The sequence below is a fragment of the Lissotriton helveticus genome, chromosome 3_1 (genome assembly GCF_964261635.1).
Source record: "Lissotriton helveticus chromosome 3_1, aLisHel1.1, whole genome shotgun sequence".
NCBI lineage: Eukaryota > Metazoa > Chordata > Amphibia > Caudata > Salamandridae > Lissotriton > Lissotriton helveticus.
In genome coordinates, this window is record NC_136061.1 from 1880634952 (window position 1) to 1880656734 (window position 21783).

The following is a 21783-nucleotide window of genomic DNA, read 5'->3' on the forward strand; positions in this document are numbered from 1 at the left end:
CCAATGACTTGTCATGTATAATTCCCAGAGACCGAGCAGAGTCAATAATCTGTGGGGTACAGTTGAGAGCTGTTAGTGGTTCAGGTACTCAGCGATGATGGCAGTCTGTTTGGATGGTCCTATCAGAAGGAATTCCGTTTTGAAGGAGTTGAGCTTAAGATGTTGGGAAGTCAGCCAGTGTTGAGATTTGAGAAAGGTATAGTTGAGTGATATGATGTCGTCAGGTAAAGTTTTTTTTTTGGTTTGTTTTTATTGGCATTTGCAGTATCAAAACATTGAACCTTTACATTCAACAAGACAATCAGCATAGTATTTTTTGGTGTGCGGGTTACAGATAATTGTGTTAGTCATATTACATGTCATTGATAACAGAGGAGACTCACAATAATATATGGCGTGTAGTGGCAGTGAGCAATAAGCATTATTACATACACCCAGACTGTAACATAGTAGCTGTCTGAGAATTTTTTTTTAACTCACTTCTCTGGGGGAAAAGCAATCACAGACAGTACAAAGTTCTAGAGGTCAACCATATTTACAGCGCTAAGCCATTTCACAAATGGTCCCCAAAATCTTTGGGGCGAGATCACCCTGGCAACTGCTTCAATTATGTTTCCAGTTGCATTTTACAGTGTGTTACACTCGTAATCCAGTTTTTCGTGGTTGGCAGACAAGCTCTCCAGTGAATGCCTACTTGGCGCTTTACTAATATCAGCAAAACACACAAGATGATGGACGGAATTTTGCAGAATGGCAAAACATTCACCCCAGACACAGATCTGGGTTTAATCCATCATTATTTTGCTCACCAAGCCACCCCAGTTCAGACATGGTCATATGCAAATCAGTCTTGACCCTGTGCATCATGGGAACAGTCCAGCCTGAACTGCCAAGCCATGTTTTCCCTGGACCGGAATCAAGCATCCTAGGACCGGTTTCTGGCTATCAGCCGTCTTCAGCCAGGATAGCTTGAGTCCAGTGGCTAAGAGTTCAGCATACTCTTTAAAGAACTTAGCCGTCAGGCCATCTGGGCCGGGGCTTTGTCTGCTGGGATACTGCCAATTACCTGTTTCATATGGGATACTGCCAATTACCTGTTTCATATGCTCTACCGTAAAGGGTAACTCCATATACTCCCTGTGAGCTCGTTCAAACCAAACCAATCTTATTGAATTGAAGTATTCAAGTAACAGATCCTCTGTTGGGCTTATGTCTGATGTATACAAGTGCGCATAAAAATCTCGCATCGTGGACAGAATGTCCGGTGGAGAGCGAACTGTCTCCCCCTTGTCAGTAACTAATTCTGTGATAAAGGGGGAACCTCTGGGTCCCCGCATGATAGCGGCTAGTGTTTTGCTCGGCCTGTCCCCCTCCCCATATCTGCATGCTGCTGCTGCTTGTTTATGTAAGAATTTTACTTTGCGCTCTTCTTCTTCTTGAAATGTTGTAAGGGAAGTGCGTATCTCGGAGTAATAGAGAGGGCGCTGGTGTCGCACAATATTGCGTCTCTAATGTGTGTAGTTCTTTTTCAAGTCTACCCAAAGTGTTCCTAATATCTTGAAGGCTGTTCTGCAATGCAATGGCCTCTAATCACCACTTTAAATGCCTCCCACAGGCTGCCCACGGACTCCACCATACCTGTATTATGATTGAAGTGATCTTGTATATGCGTTCTAATACTCTCGCAGAATGCCGAGTCTAAGAGGGCATTAGTGGGGAGTCGCCAGGAGAATGGCTGTCTATAAGACTGCGGAATTGATAGTGTCAGGGCCACCGGGGCATGGTCAGAGAGAGTCCTCGCGTGATGACTAGCCGTCCGGACTGTGGTCTGCATGTACCTAGTTAAAAGCCAAAAAAATTCTATTCTAGACCAGGCCTGGCGGTAGTATGTGACGCAGGTGCCCTCCCGAGTCCCTAGGTGGCGAGCCCTCCAAGGGTCCGTCAATTTATAATCTTGTATGATACCTTGTAAGGCCATGGGTGCTTGCGGATGATGGGCTCGCGCGGCACCCTCCCTATCCAGCTCTGGAGACATTGTGATGTTGAAGTCCCATCCCCAAATGAGTCACCCAAAGATTGTATTCTATGCCAGAGGGTGTGAAAAAACTCAGGGTCATCAACATTAGGCCCATAGACGTTGGCTATGATCAATGTACGATGGTGTACTGTGCCCTGCAGCAAAATAAAGTGTCCCTCCGGGTCTACAATTGAGTGGTGTGTGTGCCATTGGACTCCCTTTCGAATGAGGATAGCCAGCCCCCTGGAGTAACTAGAATAGCCTGCACTATGGACTTCACCCCAGCGAGCAGCGGACAATCTCGCGTGCGTTAACCCTAAAAGATGTGTCTCTTGAAGGAGACATATATCTATTTGGTGTCTTGACAGATAGGATTGTACCAGTCTGGACTTACGGAGGTCATTTAGACCTCGCACGTTCCAAGATAGACAAGTGAGGCTAGACATGGTCCTGCTTGTTTCTACGAGGAGTCAAACCCGGTATCGTCTTATACATGCAAATTCTCAGCTTTGCTCTCAGTGAGACCCTATATCTGTAGTGTGTGACATGTGGAAGCATACGTAACTTACTGATACTGACCCGCTGCCTGTGGAAGCGGTCACAATACACCGCGGCTGAATTATCTTGTGACTCACAACAAACATTAACAACCCCCCACCTCCCCCCACCCACACCAATCCCCAATCAGGTTGTGTATCCCTTACAAAACTTCTCCCTACATGAGGGAGCCCTCGGAACATGGTACAACTGGGAATCATCCCGCAACGAGCACGGGTTTGCCAGCTAACTACCCGGTCACTGTTGGTTTCATATGTCTGGTGTAAAAAGTTGTTAACCCAAAGCCTCCTAAGGATGTTTTAAACCAACCCTCCCATATAATAGGTCATCAGTCATTATCACTCATCTGGTTTCTTGGTTCGTGCAGGGCTTCAGCTTCCCGTCGTCGATGTCGACTAGTGTTCTGCTTCGCAAATTTTAAAGCCACACCTGCGTCTGTGAAGAACAGGGGCTTACCATCGGTTTGAACACGAAGTTTTGCCGGATACAACATTGCGTACTTCATGTCAGATTGTTGTAGTAATTTCTTAGCCGGGATAAAGTCTCTTCTTGCCGTCTGGATAGCCTGGGTAAAGTCTGGGAACAGGGCAATTTTGTTGCCCTGATATTGAATGTCACCTTTCTCCCTGGCAGCTCTCAAGGCAGTGTCCCTGTCTCTATAATTTACCAGCTGAGCTATGATTGGTCTTGTAGGGGCTCCCAGGTTAGGTCTCGGGGCCAGGGTACGATGAGCTTGTTGAACCAGGAACATCGGTGTGAGCGTCTCCGCAGACAGATCAAGTAGTAGATCTTCCACTTATCGCTCCATATTCTGGATGTTGGTGGATTCCGGAATTCCCGTGATACGGATGTTATTTCTCCTGGACCTCGCCTCTAAATTCTCATTGCGGGCCTTGATCACTTCGAGAACTTTCTCCATTTGGAGTACGGCTCCACTTGTTGTTTCTTGGTGGTCTTCTGCACCCGAGGCTCGCTGCTTCAGTGTGTCCAATCGGCCTTCATGTTTATCAATTTTTTGCAAAATGTGGATCATCCTGTCCTCCATTTTGTCTAGCTTTGTATCAATAGATTTCAGGCTGCCTCTCACCTCACGCATCAGCACTTGATGTCGTCCTCCTGGTCAGAGTCCATTTGTGTTTCGGGAACCACAGTTAAAGATGATGGAGTAGGTTCTTGTAGGCGCGAAGAATGTTTTTCAAAATTAATCTTAGACTGTTTGTTATCGGCTTTTCTCATTGTGCCTTGTGGCACTGTCTTGCCCGTAGAGTTACTCCTAGGTAAGCCCACACAGTGATACTGCAGCCTCGATATATCGTTGTGCAGAAGAGGTCCGACCCCGCGGGGAGGAGTCACAGCCAGGGGCCAGCACAACACCACCGATAGTAGCGTAGACGTTATGACCCACTGGTCGCTATGCAACACTGCCTCGGTCTACGTAGGTTCTGCAGGATATGAGGCCCCCACACTCCATGGAGTGTGCAATGAGTAAACCTCGGTCCTCCACGGTAGCGACAAGGTGCAGTGCGTTTATGTAAGCCCTCCAAATGGTGCCTCAGTAAAGTCAAGGAGAAAAAAAATAATAATAATAGGAGGGGATCCTGTGTGTGTCACAGCACAGAGTTGCACCACTAAGCCTCAGCTTTTGTGTTCAAGTACGTGGTATGGAGGGAAACAGCCACCAGGGCTGTTGTGTCAAAGGCAGCTTGTGATTCATAAACTGCGTACCTCGAGGCCACCACAGGATCACAACTTCCTCAATACCGGGTGCTGCAGGCCCACACCTCTACAGCCGGGCCACAGAGCTTCCACGCCTACCAAGATAGACACATGCCGCAAGGCAGCCGAGTGTAGGCCCCCGCGAGGCCTCCCCAGCCGCACACTGCGTCTCAATGTCCCTCAGCAGCTCTCCGCTCAAAGTTGCGGCAGCCGCCGCTCTCTGTAGATGTCTCCTGGGGGGTCTGGGTGATGATAATGCCACCTTCCCCCAGTCCCCCATCTCTGCTCACCTATTCCCACACCCGGCCACCCGATGGCAGCTGTGGCGGGTCTCGGGACTCCTACAGGGGGACGGGGGGAAAGCAGGTGAAAGACCGATCGTCGGCGGGAGAAAAACACCGCCCTGTTCCCAAGGCGCAGCCTCCAGCTACAGTGACCGCACCAAGGCTGGTCCCTGGGGTAAGCAGTCTACTATGCTTTGCTTGTGGTCCGCGAAATCCACCCTACCGGGCCACCGTACACGGTAGTCACAGATCCCAGTGACCGCGGGCACAGGTGCAGTCTGAGAGGGCCGACGTTGGATCTCTGCTAGATGTTTCCCCCACTCCGGAACACTGCTAGATCTCACTCGGCCAGAAAAGGGCTGCACCGTCTTCTCACAGCCACAGCGAGTCCCCTCCTCACTCGCAGCTCCGGATGGCACCGAACGAGTCTCTGAAGACAGGTAACGCAGGTAGGCTTCAAATGTTCTACGGATTGTACACCACAATGCGGATGTATGTCAGATTTATGTGCTCTGCCGGCAGAGCCGCTAGGTTATGCGGCCATCCTGCAGTCCGGATTGGCCACGCCCCCCGTCGTCAGGTAAAGTTGGGTGTCATCGGCATAAATGTGATAGTGAATGTTGGATGAATTGAGTAAATCCGTTAGAGGCTCCATGAACAAGTTGAAGAGCGTGGGAGAAAGTGCAGATCCCTGAGGAACCCCAACAGTGGATGGCAAAGAGTTAGAGAGGGAACGATTGACTTTAAATGTTTGCGTTCTGTTGATGAGAAATGAGGCAAACCAGTTTAGTACAGGGCCAGAGAGACCCATACTCTGTTCCAGTAAGTCCAGAAGGTTATCATGATTGACCGTATAAAACGCTGAAGGTAAGTCAAGGAGGATTATCAGGCAAGCTTCATTCCGATCCAGCATTTTTAGGGCATCATCGACTATGTGAGTGATAGCTGTTTCAGTACTGTGTCCCTGGCAAAAACCCAATTGGAATTGATCTAAAAGCTGGAATTGGTCAATGTGGTTGCAAAGTTGGACAAGAACACATTTCTCAAGGCGCTTTGCAAGACTTGCCGGTCGCTTGCCATCTCCCACGAGATTTTCAGGGCTGTTCTTGGGTGCCACAGGATTTGCTAGCCATCCGAGATTTTGGAGTTGATAACATGTCATTTGGGCGTGCCAGAGACTTCTGCCAGATGTTTTATGCCGTATTTGATTCTGAATGCGCAGGACCAGCTGCAGCTGCAATCTGTGAAAGATTCTCTCCTTGAGTAACATCAAAATCTTGCTGCACTGAAGATTTGGAGCTAAAAAAAACAAATTGACATTTGGCATTGGTTTTTTTGTGCAAGGAGTCTTTTTGTTTTTACTTTGTTTACAACTGGAAGGAAGTGCCCCAGAGTCTCCAACTTCCTGTTCCTGTCCAGCAGACTCCTCCCAGTGCCTTGTCCATCCCCATATCACTTTTCATTTGGATTTGGAGCTGGAAGGATTACTCTTTGGGTCTGTTGCATATCCCATTGGATTTAAGGACTTTTGTATTTGAGATTTCCCAAGTAACTGGTGTTGTTTGTTTCATTGGGGCCATGCACCTGGATTTATTAGTACTTTTAATATATTTTTAAAATGTATTATAGTGGGTGACCTGTTGTTTCAGTAGGGACCAAGTGATGTCTTAGCATTTCACTTTTCTTCGTTTATAAAGGGAAAATGTTTTACAATTTTCTCCATTTTTTAATACATTTGCAATATCAATTTAATTCACTATATGGCCTAGTCTGCCAATTAGCCTTCCAGCCGGTAGGCCCAGTGCTAGTCATGGGTGCATGGAACAACTGTTTCTGTGGTGTCTTTTGAATTTGAAACAATATTTAGGCCATGAATGGATTTGGATTGAATACAAAATTTATTTTCTGTGGTATTTCTCATAATTCTTTCCCCTGCAAACAGTCTATAGGACTAGATGTGGGTAATACCTACCATTTGCCTTTGTTCCAAATGCCGTGTGGCCACTGGCCAGGGGCTATTTTCTGTAGCCCACCAGTGTGCTTTTGCCATAGACCTGCATGTGTTTTTTGTTTTCAAAGCCTCCTGCTTCTTCTTGTGACCCTGTGACTGGTGGCCATCTTGCGTATCCAGCCAGTGTGCTTTTGTCATAGACCTACATGTCTTCTATGTTGTGCCCATGCCTTCTTGCTGGTTGTTGTTGTCACCATGAGGCTAGCGATCATTTTGTGGAGCCAGCCAGTGTGCTTTTGCCATAGGCCAGCATGCGTTATTTTTTTCTAGGCCTCCAGGTTCTTGTTGTGACCACTTGGCTGGTGGCCATCTTGCGTATCCAGCCAGTGTGCTTTTGTCATAGACCTTCATGTCTTCTATGTTTTGCCCATGCCTTCTTGTTGTTTGTTGTTGTCACCATGAGTCTGGTGGCCATTTTGTGTAGCCAACCAGTGTGCTTTTGCCATAGACCTGCATGTTTTTTTTGTTTGTTTTCAAAGCCTCCTGCTTATTCTTGTGACCATGTGGCTGGTGGCCATCTTGCATGTCCAGCCAGTGTGCTTTTCTCATATACCTACATTTCTTCCATGTTGTGCCCATGCCTTCTTGCTGTTTGTTGTTGTGACCATGTGGCTGGCGGCCATTTTGTGCAGCCAGCCAGTGTGCTTGTGCCATAGGCATGCATGCGTTCTTTGTGTTCTAGGCCTCCTGCTTCTTGTTGTGATGACCATGTGGCTGGCGGCCATTTTGTGTAGGCAGTCAGTGTGCATTTGCCATAGGCTTGCATTTGTTCTTTGTTTGTGGCCATGCCTCCTTGCTGGTTGCTGCTGTTATTATGCATGTAATGTTCCTTATTTGTATAGGAAAAATGTTGCATAATTTAATACATTTTCCCCATGTTTCCTAATACACGTGCAATATTCTTTTAGTTATATTCACCATGAGGCCTAATCTATCAATGGGCCTGCCAGTCAATAGGCCCAGTGCCAGTGATTGGTGCATGAACATTTTTCTGTGTTGTCTGTTGGATGAAAAAGCTTTTTTAGCTCACGGATGGATTTGGATTGAAATACAAAATGGGTTTTCTTTCGGTTGTATTTTACGTTTGTTTCATGCACACAGTGTAGGTAATACTTTTGGATGATATATGCTATTGTAAACACTTTTAGCCCTGTTAATGTTAATTTTTGACCTTGCTAAATTAATGCTGTTTTCTCTGTTTTACAATGCCTCTTTGTCTGGCCAGTGTGCGTTTGTATTTGCCATATGCCGCCATTTGCTTTGTTCCACATGCCATGTGGCCAGGTGTCGTTTTATACAGTCAGTGTTTATGGGCCTCTATATGTTCTTTGTTTTCCAGGCCTCAGCATCATACCGCGAGTATTGTTGTTGTGACCCTGTGACTGGTGGCCATTTTGTATTACTACTAGATAGCCAGTGTGCTCTCTTTCTCTTGTGACCATGTGGTCTGTGGCCATTTTTTGCAGGCAGTCAGTGTACTTTCCCTAAATGCCTGCATGTCTTTGCTTTGTTCCCAATGCTTTACTGCTCAGTGTTGTTGTTGTTGGTGACAATATGGCACTGGCTGACAGCCATATTGTGCGTCCAGCCAATCTGGCCCTTTGCCATAGGCTGCATGGATGGTTGAACAATAAGTTTGCAGTTCAATAACTTATCATTATATATTTGAGGATAACTTCACTTCTGTTTAATTTTTTTAATTTGAACTTTTTCCCATTTTTATTAATTGATCAATATATTTTTTATTCATTTTATATTTAAAAAAAATGTTTTTGTTCATACCATTTTCTACTACATCTGGCCTAAATCACCCCCATTTCTGTTATAGGTGCACAGCAGCCTTCATTGTCTAGGGATTATTCCTTCCAATGTCATACGTCAGCGGACACACTTAAAGCAAACAATTTGATCTGTTTTTGTTGTTGTTTTTGATCTCTCTTATCCTTCCAGAGTGTACAGTCAGTCACCATGAAAGTTTATGCTGGTGTGGTTTTCCGTTTTATGACTAGAAGATACACTGTACTGTAAATTATTTATAATAAGGAGTGACCAGTGACCACACTAAATGGTATTCAATCAATCAATCAGGGGGTTTGTATAGCGCGCTACTCACCCATGAGGGGCTCAAGGCGCTGGGGGGGAGCGGCTCTCCAAATACTACTGCTGTCACTGCTCTCCTACTGCTACTAACACTGTTCTCCTGATGGTGTATTCACAACTCTAACACTGCTGCTTACACTACTGTGCCACTGCTCTACTCACACTCCTATCACTGCTCTCCTGCTGCTACTGTCTTTGCTCTCCTCACACTGCTGTCACTGCTATCCTGCCAACTATGCTGTCACAGCTGTCATGATAACCCTGCTCTTACTGCTATCCTACTGCTGCTGTCACTGCTCACCGACTACTGCTGTAACTACTCTACTACTACTGCTGTCACTACTCTACTACTGCTATTTACACTACTGTCACTGCTCTGCTGCGACTCTCTTTGTTTTCCCCACACTTCTGATACTGATCTGATGCTACTGCTCTCACTGCTCTCCTACTGACTATGCTGTCATTGCTAAACAAATAACGCTACTGTCACTGCTTTTCTGCAAACACTAATTTTACTGCTCTCCCACAGCTGCTATCACTGCTCTCCCAGTAACTCTCCTGTCTCGGTTCTCCAAATGCTACTGCTGTCACTGCACTCCTACTGCTACTAACACTGCCCTCCTCCTAGTGCAGTCACTACTCTAATAATGCTGATCACACTACTATCCCACTGTCATTGCTCTACTCACACTCCCTCCTATCACTGCTCTCCTGCTGCTGTCTTTGTTATCCTCACACCGCTGTCACTACTATCCTGATAATTCTGCTGCCAGTGTGTCCTGCTAACTCTACTGTCACTGCTATCCTGCTAACTCCACTGTCACTGCTGTCCTGCTCATACTGCTGTAACTACTGCATACTCTGCTGTCACTGCTATCCTGCTAAATCTGCTGACACTAATGTACTGTTCACTCTGCTATCCTGCTAACTCTTCTGTCACTGTTATCCTGCTCACACTGTTGTCACTGATTTCTTGGTAACTGTTCTGTCACTGCTATCCTGCTAACTCTACTGTCACTGCTATACTGTTCACTTGGCTGTCCCTGCTTTCCTGCAAACTCTGCTGTTACAGCTATTATCCTGCTAATTCTGCTGTCACTGCTGTACTGTCCATACTGCTGTCACTGCTGTACTGCTCACACTGCTGTCACTGCTCTCCTGGTAACTCTGCTGTCATTGCTGTACTGCTCACACGGCTGTCACTGCTATCCTGCTAACTCTGCTGTCACTGTTATTGAGGTACTGGGTTTTTCAGAACCGGTACCGAATCGGTAACCCAGCGGTGTTAGGGTACACCCTAAGACCTCGAGTACTTTCCTGATTCAGACACAGAAACTCAGAATCTTCTAGGTGAAGTCAAAGATCGAATTTATTGGCTGCAGCCAAGTAACAGGCATCCTAGAAGTACAACAGCACGGTGTGTATATTCTCAGGAGACTGCTCAATCTTACAAAGCCAGGCTTCTCTTTTTATACAAAATATTATGCTTCAGGCAAACATTCTTAGATTTACAGTAGACCATTCACATATTTTCACTACAAAGAAAAAGCAGAGTCATGATGACAAGCCCACATTCCAATTTGTTCAGCCCACAATAAATTACCCGGCAAGGCCCAACATTTTCATCAGATATCGGTGTACCCCCAATAAAAATGGGCACCTCCTCCTCGTAAAGCAAGATATATGTAAAGAAACAGGGCAGGTGTGAGCAAGATTAGGCAGGGTGTGTGTGCGATGGAAAGGGTTTATGGCATGTTGTGCCTTGATGCTATCTCGTTCGGCCACTGGGAGAGGAACTGACCAAACAGGTTAGGCCTGGGGCAATGGTTCCAGCTTGCCCAGGTCACAGAGAAGTCAATTAAGGTGTACGTGTCCTTTGGAATCGAATTTGGCTGTATTATAAGCCTATGTGAGGGCAACTCACAAAATGGCTGCTGTACACAAAATGGAAGCCAAGGGTTCAGGACGAAAATGACGATTTTGAGGTGAAATCGTTACTGGAATATGACGAAAATGCTTGTACATAGTGTACTAGCCATTCTCGGTCTTTTGATACCAAATTTGTCACGTTATGATGAAGTTTTATTCACGAGTCCAGAATTTTCAGAACTACAAACCCTCCTTTTGCCCTTACATAGGCAATTAACCTATCCTCATGCTAATCTGAGTCCAGGTCTATATTCCTAAAGTCATTGAGATGTTGCTGTAACATCATTCTATTACTTAGTTCGTCTTTTGATACAGGTTTCCTTACACATGATGTAGCACAGAGCCCACATATTGCAGGAGCACACTGCACGCACAGACAGAACAGGAAAAGAATGGCTAAGACCATCCCTATGACCATCAGAATTTTCCATCCCCAGGCGGATATCAGTTCCCAGAACCATCCCATTAACGACCAATCTCCTTTATCCACATGAATAGATTCGGAAATCTTATGCAGTTTGGAGATGGCCTGGTACACTGTTGGAGCGTTATCTGGAATGAAAACACAGCAACTCGATTGGATCAATTTACATACCCCACCTCGGTCTGCAAGTATGACATCTAATGCGACCCTGTTCTGAAGGGTCATGAGACGATCCGACTGGAGCTCAGCAGTCAAGTTACTAAGGGCACCGGCAGTTTCAACTACGGTGGATTCAACTACCCTTGTCAATTGCCTTATGTTCCTGCTGTTAGCCATGGGTCCCCAGAACTGCAGAAAACCCTTTACGAAGTCCCCAAATTCTTGTCCTGCGGTGTCTTCTTTACTCAAGACACATCTAACTATCCTTGTCTTGTGGTAGTCTGCCGCTGCTGTGTAGGTGGGAGGCAACAGGAATGAAACAAAACATGTACCCGAAAAGTCAGGGGGCAACCATGTATAGGCTCTATCATGGCAGATGAAATAGGTACCCTTAGCTGCTAAGAACGAAGGGGAAGTCTGGGCTGCAAAAACATACGTTTTAGTACAGATACTCTTCCCTAACTGAGCTCTGGGGTTCTTGCCAGTACCTTGCAGACACAGGTGACCCTGATGGGGTACAAGCCAAATCGGAGAAGATCTTTTAGCTTGCTGTTTCTCACTCAGAGTAGCTCCATATCCGGTCACGTTCCATCCTATGTATACTAGTGTCTCATCTTTCGGGATAGTCTCATAGGAAATATCTTCCTTAATCATATCTACTATACCCTTAACTAGAGCACTATTCTTAGGATTGTCTGTTACAGAACGTAGGGGGTAGACTTCATGTGCATATATGAACATTGTTCTGTATGCCCACACAGAACCATTATGGCTGAAAGGCAGGACCAGATAAGGGATACATTTATCCGTTGTGTGAGGCATAAGACCACACACCCAACAGTTAGTCGTGTTCATTACAAGTTGGTGTTGGTGCAAAAGCTGAACAAAGGAGTTATTAATAAACTCTAATCTCCTAGCTGATTCGTGTTCAGGAAGGGGTTGAAAAGAATGTGAGGAAACAGTAGGAGGAGGTACGGGTGATGTAGTGGGTGCAAATGTCACTTGATAAGAGAATAAAACGTATCCAATAAAAAACGTCATTACACTGAATAGAACAAAAATGCATACTATCAGAAAACCTTTTTTGGTCATCATTTCACATATTCTAGCTTTAAAGTTCACAGTTTTGGCAGATCTCTCCATCTCGAAAAACTCCATCCTCTCTAAAATGCTGCTCGCGATGGTAGGTTGTTTCTGCTAAGGAATGCTCTGTCAGTCTAGGGCAACTCCCTTAGACCAACCAGAACTGTCGTCCTAACGTCGTCAGCTGCACCCCAAAGACTTTGGGCAATCGCGACCCTAGCAGTGGAACTCGGATGGCGGTTCGAAAAGCAAAAATAAGCAAGTTTCTCAGATGGGAGAGCTGCGCTTTCAAAAATAGCGAAAAAAACAACTTTTATTTGTCCATAGGTCTCGGCCTCAAATTATAGCGCTTCTTTCCAGGTACTGTCTGGTCCTGAAACAGGAGTTCAGGCTCTATAGTGTCCAATCGAACTGACGGTGATACAGCTGGTTTCAAAATATTGTCACTCTCTTTTTCAGTAATTGTTCCTTTTATGCGTGCATCATTGAAAGGCAGAAAAAGTGGCACAGTTTCAGTCTCTGAGTCGGCGACACCCTCCTGGACCCACCGGTCGTACGGCAGAGGCAAAGGTACCCTCTTGCAGTGGACTCCGTGGATTCAGTGCTTCTTTCCTTCCACTCGAACAGCTGATCTCGTTGAAAGAAGGACGAGGTGTGGGCCGGTCCACCTGGGCTGGTCGTTCTTTGTTCGTTGGAAGTTCTTTACTAGAACCCAGGATCCAGGATCGATTTGATGACCTGGAGCTTCAGAGGCTTGAGGCAGAGTGTTGTGGACCTGTTGGTGTAAAACACGCAATTTAGCCGTCAATTCGTACAAATAGTCAAGCAAAACAGGGTGTTCGATTTCACTGAACTTCGTGGGCCTTGGCACTCCCCATATGTTGGCCGGGCGGCCAAAAACTTTCTCGTAAGGACTAAGTCCCACTCGCGAATGCACAGTCATTCTGGTTGATAGGAGAGCTAAAGGGAGAGCGTCAGGCCATTTAAGACCAGAGCTCGCTTGAATTTTGGCCAACTTAAGTTTCAACGTGCTATTGTAGCATTCTACTAGTCCAGCTGATTGGGGGTGATTTGCAGCGTGGAACTTCTGTTGGATGCCTAGCCCTTCACATACTTTCTTCATCACTCGACCCACAAATTCACTCCCATTGTCACTCCAGACCATTCTCGGCATTCCAAACCTGGGGAAGAACTCTTTCACAAGGGCTTTAGCTGTGGACAAGGCAGTATTGTCTTTTAGGGGGTAGGCTTCCACCCATCTTGAAAAGGCACAAACAACAACGAGTACGTATTTTAAATTGTTGCACCTCTCCATGTGGATGAAATCTAGCTGCAAAACCTCGAACGGATACGTAGGAGGTGCAAAATGACCAGCTGGAGTTGGGGTTCCCCTACCAGGATTGTATTTCAGACACACCATGCAATTCTTGACAACATTCTCTGCACACTTAGGAATTCCAGCATTTTGCCATACTGGAGCCAACAACTTGCAAATCCCTTTCACACTGATATGAGCCTTTCCATGGGCCTTTGTAACCACTGCAAGCACATACGCATCGGTAGCAACCATCTCTGATGCTCTGACAATTCAATCCAACAACCATTGGCATCCAATTTACCCGTACTTTCTCTCCACACACTCAATTCTTTCTCCGTAGCTTCAGCTTGAATAGATTTCACACTCTCTATCGTGTCTTCACACATTCCAATGTCACCAGTCCATCTTGCAGGGCCTGCAACATACATTTGGCTCATCACATTCCTCGCTGTTTCTTTTGCGATTTCGTCAGCAAATGCATTTCCACGACCAACATCATCAGTCACTTTCTTGTGCGCACTACATTTCACAATCGCAACTTGCAACGGCAAAGTCAGTGACTCAAGAAGCTCATTCACCAACTGACCATGCTGAATCTTAGCTCCATGCGAAGTCAGGAACCCACGTTCTTTCCACAATCGTCCAAAACTATGGGCCACACCAAATGCATACTGGCTGTCGGTATAGATAGTCACTTTCATTCCTTTCGACAACACACATGCTCTTGTAAGTGCAATCAATTCTGCTGCTTGAGCTGAATTATGTGGGATACGTGCAGCTTCAACAATTGTATGCAAAGTCGTGACAGCATATGCTGCAGTCGTATCAACATTCGGAAGCTTGAAGCATGAACCATCCACCCATAATGTACCATCACATTCAGCAAGAGGAGTATCCTGGAGGTCTATTCTCCTTTTTGTTTCTTTTTCTGTTCTAAGAAAACAATCATGCTGTTCTGAATCATCTAATTCCGTTACAATTGGCAACAACGTAGCTGGGTTAAGTGTGTTGCATCTTTTTATATGCACATGGCTCGCTAACAATGTCAACTCGTAACCTGACAATCGAGCACTAGTTAAGTGCTGTGTCTTGGTTCTGTTTAATAACGTGTCCACTGCATGTGGAACCATCACAATTAACGTGTTATTCATCACTAAACCAGCAGACTGTCGAATAGAAACAGCTGCTGCCGCTGTTGCTCTTAAACAACTTAGCAATGCTTTAGCTACCGGGTCCAAAGTCGACGAAAAATACGCACATGGACGCTGCTTGTCTCCAAACAACTGTGTCAATACTGATAATGCACAACCTTCTTTCTCATGGACATACAATGTAAAGAGCTTACTGTAGTCGGGGGTACCCAACACAGGAGCCGAACATAATGCATTGCGCAATTCGGAAAAACTTTTCTGACACTCTTCAGACCATGGAAGGGAATTCGGTGTATCTTTACAAGTTAATGCCACCAAAGGTTTGGCCAGCAAGGAAAAATTTGGTATCCATTGCCTGCAATATGATGTAATGCCCAAGAAAGCACGCACTTCTCTCTGTGTTCTTGGCACACTCAATTTCGCTATTGACTGAATTCTTTCTGGGGTCAGTTTGCTTCCCTCCTTCGATAATAGATGACCTAAGTAGGTCACTTCTTGTCGACAATATTGCAATTTTGAGAGAGACACTTTGTGATGCAACTCACACAAATGACGCAATAAAGACAACGTGGCTTCTTTACAGATTTCCTCAGTATCTGCAGCAATAAGCAAATCATCAACATACTGAATGAGGGTAGCGCCATCAGGTAAAACAATCGTATCAAGCTGTGTTTTTAAAGCTTGACTATATATTGATGGACTTTTACAGTAGCCCTGGGGAGCGCGTTTAAAGCGGAAGCTTTGACCTCCTAAACTGAAGCCAAAAATATCCCTGCTCTCCTCAGCAATCGGGATGCTGAAGAAAGCATTCTTCAAGTCAATCCCCAAGAACCAGGTGGCAGAAGCTGGAATCATAGTCAATAGGGCAGTAATGTCAGGAACAACTGGAAATTGTGGCACAACTATTTTATTCACCTCTCTAAGATCAATCACAAATCTGTAAACAGGTGGCTGGGAAGGGTCAGTTTGCTTCAAAACAGGCAGAACAGGACTATTGCAAACTTTGCCTCTTGTCTCGTCAATGACATCTTTTTCAATCAGATCATAAATGATCGCTAGTAAAGCTTTCTCACCTTCACTGGAAATTTTGTATTGGGGAATGCGTGGCATTTTAACATTGGCTTTCAATGTTACAACATATGGCGGTATTTCCAAAAGACCTACATCATTAGGACCAGTAGCCCAAAGAATTTTAGGGAGAGATGACAATTCTGTTGGAAGTTTGTCCTTTGACAAATACATTGAAGAAATCACTTTCTTACCTAGTGTAAGTTGTACTCCCGAAGGAGAACAGTACAAAGTTGCATACAATCTTTTTAACAGATCCAATCCCAACAAGTTTTCACCACAACCTGTTGTCAGAATAAGGGGTGCTTCGAATTCGCAGGGTCCAACAGAAAGAGACATAGGACTAGAAACTGGGTTTCTAACCGGGGCGCCAGAAAAACCTACTGATACATTCGTTTCGCCAGACAAAGGTGCGCCAGGGAGTTTGGAGTGCATAATAGAACTCTTTGTAGCACCAGTATCCAACAGCAAAGGCTCTGACACACCTGATGTAATCACCTCAACGTAAGGTCCACTCTGATCTACTGGAACTGAAACAACTCCCTCTCTTTGTCTATGGCTGTCTTAGCAATCATTACCTTCCATATGCTCATCTTCTGCATAGTAATCATCAGCATAGTACTGAGCCGTCCTACCAGACGCGTTATTCTGCTGATCAAACCTATTCATTGAATTCTGAGGCGGAAAGGAACGAGTGTTCTGGGGGAAATTTCCACGTCCTCTACCTCTAGGCGCTTGCTGAACACCTCGACCTCGTGCACCTGAGACACCATTCGCGCGTTGTAACAAAACAGGGCAAAGATTCTTAAATGACCCTCTCCTTACAATACGAACACTGGTTGGGACCTACAGGGACACGTTGTTGAGTATACTCGACTCTTTGCGAGTTCCTCTGAAACTGTTGAGGTTGCTGATAGTTATTCTGATAGTTACTCTGAGCACCACTATTTTGACCACCACGTGGCGGATACGCTTGCTGTAACAGAACCTTCGTTTTCAACTCTTTAGTTTTCTTTTCTGCTCTATCTTTCTCATCTTTGTCCCTATTTTTGTAGTACTGTGCAGTAGCCAATATCTGTGCTGAAGAGGAAACGGCCCAAGAACTTTCTGAATCCTTCAACTTTTTACACAACTCGGGTAACAAATTATGCACAAATTTATCGACGAACAACCGTTGACCACCTTCTGTACTCATATCTTGACCACTGTGGTCGACAAATGTCTCTTCAAACCTGGTGAAGAAATCTGACACGGTTTCATCTTTCTTCTGCTTACACGCAGACAATTTATCCCAATTTACTCGCATGGCAGGCATTAAAGTCTTCATGTAATCAATGATCTTACCAGGGAGTTCAGCTACTAAAGGCTTGGGTTTAGCACCACCAACTTGTCGGCCATCTGCAGCAGCAATATTAGCCCATGAGTCACCTAACTCTTGATCATGATCTGCATGACGAATCTTTCCCCATAAAGGCTGTGGAACAACATTCCCAAACAACATATCTATATCCGCTAAATTCATGATGCATGACCCTGCAGTCTGTGACAATTCCTTGTAATACCCTGCAGGATTTTTACGGTGATCAGGTAATGTCTGCTTAAGAGCCAAAACTTCAGCTCGCTTCCATGGAACATGTACCCACACATGCTGAAAATGTGCTGGTATAGCTGGTGGAACATTACCAGGACCAGCTGCTTCTGCTTCCTTCCATACTGGAGGAACTTCTCTCATGGGATATTGTCTTACCTTCTTCTTAACAGAGGAATCAGACTCAAACAACGACCTAGAAACACCTTCAGTCCTAAGCGACAACAACGTCGCAACTGCTTTCTCAACATCTGAACCCACAATTGCGCCTTTTGAAAACTCGAACCATACATGGCTTAACTCGGGCGGATTAGTTTCCAAATCATTGTCCTCTAAATCTTCACATAGGAAACCACACATTTTCTCAAAAACGTATCTCTGTTTCGATGCTTCCCACTGATGGAAGACATCCATAACAGATTTTAGGTCATATTTAGTCGGTTCAGTCATCCATCTGTCGTAATTTAGCAGCGATTAGATTAAGCATTAGCAGAAGACATCCTGTATTTAGAGACTATCTTGTCTTTCTATGGAATCCATTTTGTATTTGGCAGCCATTTTAGATGGCCATGTGCTCACCATGTACTCAGTCCTATCTTGCTGTTCTCTGCTCGGTATATTTAGCCTCTTCCTCCTACTTTGCACATGCTCAGTTGTGCTTGCAGCTGTTAATATTCTGTAGCTGTCAAGATGTGCTTGCTAGCATTGGCAAAACTGTTAGCTCCTCCTACTTGTCGACTGTGCATTTTCTGTATGACCATCTATGTGTGTAACTCTTCTTATGTGTACTTGTACTGCCCCTTTTTAGCCCCTGTGAGGGTATATAAGAGATACTGTGGCCTTCAGTCCTCGGACCACCTCATACAGAGTGCTGCGGCTTCTGTGTGACATGGCCTCACTTGTTGTAATTTAATAAATATGTTTCTCTTGATTACAGGTTCTGTGCCAACTTTTTCATGCTGCTTTACAGGATCAGGTGTTAGTGCAAACCCCTGAGATGGGATTTTTGATTTCCCTCATTTGGCGCGCCAACTTGGGGCTCATCAGAGCGGTGACTATCTGAAGGAGCAATCTTGTCAGGAGACAGAAATTTACTGAGGAAGACAAGGCAGGATTCTACTAAAGGAGGTACCAATTCTGGGGGTTCTTAGTCTCTGTAGCCCAGTCTACTTCTGATCTTCCTGATTTTTGATCCTCCATATGATGGCACCCCTGACTGAGAACATATTTGGCGTGAGTATTTCAAAGGAAAAGACTGTTAGGTCATTTAAAACTTGGCAGATAGAACCTGGACGCTCGTGCTTGGTAAGAACCATTGTATGGTAATTACTGTGAGCTTATGGTAGCCAGTGACTCGCAAGGCAGTTTTAGGATACGCTTGCTGTGGCTTATGGATATGGATATGGATATGGATATGTATGGATGATCGATCATATTTATGATATGGTTTATGTGATATGTGCGTTGCAACACATGTAGGCAGGTAATGTGGAGATGTTTCTCCATTTATGGTTATGAGCGGCGCAATGATTAAGTGCCATTTTAGATTATGATAATGCATATTTTGCATTATGTTTGCATGCCTGTTCCAAACTCACATGTAAAATGTGTAGTTTTATGAGAGGTACCATAGTGAGATATGAATTGAATTAGCCGGCTTCCCCTAGAGGGAAAACTTAAAATAGGTTTTAGGTATGAAAACATATTTCTTCCTTGGTGAAATTTTTCGTCAGGGAATTTAAATATGCCCATAATACACATGAGGATCCTTTATTCTGTGCAATTTTATGTATGAAGATATGCAGAGCGGTTTTTGGTGTTCTGCCAGCCTGAATTAGTGAATTGAAAGTATTTCTACTTCAGTTTTTAGAATACTGTTGAGAATAGGGTTTCTCCTTGTAAATATGACTTACAACTGGTATTTACATAGGTGGTTTGGATGCAGTCTGCGGGCTGTGTTTTGTTTCTGGCTTTAGTGTTGGCCCATGGTTTAAAAGGTGTGTTTAACTGTCTAGCTGGTTTGTGGTTTTTTCCCATTCATGTAACTTTTGCTTGTACATTGCGTTGTCGCTATTTATGGAACATGGCTAAAGCGCGCTGTATTGTGTGTCTTTTGTGTTTTACCCCTTTCTGTTTATGTCTGTACTGAGCTCAAATGCATTTTTGTGGTTATTTTTTATGTTTTCAGTCTGTTAAACATAATGTTAGATTAATTAATGTTGGGTAAAAATTCGATAGAAATTCAGGAATGACCTATGTGATGTGCTAACATAACTATATGTTGCTCTTTAAAGTTATAGGGTACGGAATAGCGCATATGTACAACTGTTAAATGTTTAAGGGATAAAACTTAAAATTCTTATTCACTAGAAATATTAAAGGCCTACAACAGAAAAATGAAATGGTGTGTTTTTGTAGACAACGCACTCATAGCGTGTTTACTTAATATACATTGCATTAAGATGCTTACAGGCAAAACAGTTTAGCTGGAGTGAGTTTTTCTGAACTTAAAATGTGTATTCTTAAACACGCATTTCAAAGCTGGGAATGTCTGTTTTTAGTAAGGCTGCCTCCAGGAAATTTAACACTGGGTAGGGCCTGCCGTCAAGGGCACAGCTGTTATTTTCGCAGGCCTAGTTTATTTAGCCAGGACTTCTTCCTTAGTTAAACGTGCAACTTTGCATCTCAGAGTGTTATTTTGGAAACAAGGTTTACAAAAATAAGGTTAATTATTTGTATCACAGTCAGACATTTTAATTGCGGTTTCCCTTCTCGTTTAGCATTTCTGGCTCTGTTGCTTAAATCATTGTCCTTTTCAAACAAAAGTAGCACGAAGTTGACGTGTATTTAAAATTGAGCTTATGTACTTAGGCTTGTGAATAGTTGCTCTAAAAACATAAGCAAGGGGCAGATTTATAATAGGGATGCAGCTTGGTTTTAAATATAGGATTATTACAAAAACGAAATATGGAGAGTAATTTTGAATTATGACATAAAAAAATATTTTGAAAAAAAAAAATAATAAGTGCTTTTTAAAATCGTTTTTTGATATTCATAAAGCTTAATACTCATACTGTGACCTCCTAGCATTATAATTTAATTTAAGTTGTGCAGTACTAAATAATGAGGACATTTATGTATGGGACCTTCACTTGGCGCAGGCGTAAGAACTCATTTTTTAAAGATTTACATGAGATATGTCTAAGTCTGATTTCTGCAATCTGTAAAGAACATTCTGAGGATGATTAATATGTAACACAAGTATAGGTTATTTGTTTTCAAGTACCTCAAATTGCAAAAACGATATTGAGTTAAATAGACCATTTTAAAAGGCTTTCTTGCCATTTAAACTAGTTTTATAGTGCCTTAGGCTTCAGTGAATGCATACATTCAAGTATAATACAAATGTGCACGTTTGCTTTTTCATAGCTTAGTGAGTCAATGTGCCCAGCGCAGAGGCTTGTGTTTAATATCAGGGTTGAAGGTTCTGACTTCAGCGTGGCCTACTGAGCCATTCATTCATTTAAGGTTGATAAAATGTGTAGCATTGCATGGCACAGTGACACACATTTATTCTGAAGCTGGTATGGTGTGTTGTTATGTTCCATGAATTATTCACAGTAAATGTGTTAATGCTCTGAGAATAAATAAATTGTAGTTCTCTAAAAGAAGTAATATATTTAAAATGTCTTTTTTAAATAGGGTTGATTATTGCACAGACTTGCAGAGACTTATTGTCTTTGTCAGTTTCACAGTGAGGGTCCCTGGGAGGTTACAAGAAAGCTTGGTGCTCCAGCCAGATTTTGACCTTTAGGTCAGTGTGGTGGGGGCTTAGGAGTATGTGACAACAAATGGTGAAATGATTGCTTGGAAAAGCGTCACGCAAAGGAGCCATTCATGTCGACATTTGAAGAGTGCATTCCTGACACAGCTTTTTATAAACAGCAGGGCCTAAACTGGGGGGTTGGTGTAAGGGACACGCAGAGGCTGTGAAAGAGTTTTTGCTTAAGATATTTTGTACATTTACAAAAGCTGGGTGGTTCCACTTGAGATTTTGTGTGTTATGTGAAGTATTGGCTGTATGATGAAACAAAGATGTGTTTTTATGACTTCTTTGAAATGAATTATCTGTGCATTTTCATGTTTTTTGCATTTCTTCTATGAATTTTTCCCTGCTTTTCCTGTGTGTCTGATGCGACACAGTAAGTTATATTTGACAGCTGATCTTCACTGACTGCTTGATCTGCAGTCAAAAGGGTGAGGATGGATTAAAAGAAGGTGTTATTTAGGTATAAGTATGACAAAATTAAAATGGGCCCGAATGTTTTTTTTTATGTTATTGGAGTGTTTATTGTGCAGAAAGTGCATGAAATGGTG

General features: G+C 43.9%; 2 protein-coding genes across 2 annotated transcripts in view; both read right to left on the minus strand.

The window, feature by feature from the left end:
• Positions 1-21783, minus strand: part of LOC144823935 (sperm-specific sodium:proton exchanger-like) — a 5382759-nt gene that overhangs the window by 3419794 nt on the left and 1941182 nt on the right. The window lies entirely within an intron of this gene.
• LOC144825349 (endogenous retrovirus group PABLB member 1 Env polyprotein-like) lies at positions 10845-12290 on the minus strand. The gene has a single exon (XM_078684141.1). The coding sequence runs from the start codon at positions 12288-12290 to the stop codon at positions 10845-10847; it is 1446 nt and encodes a 481-aa protein (XP_078540267.1).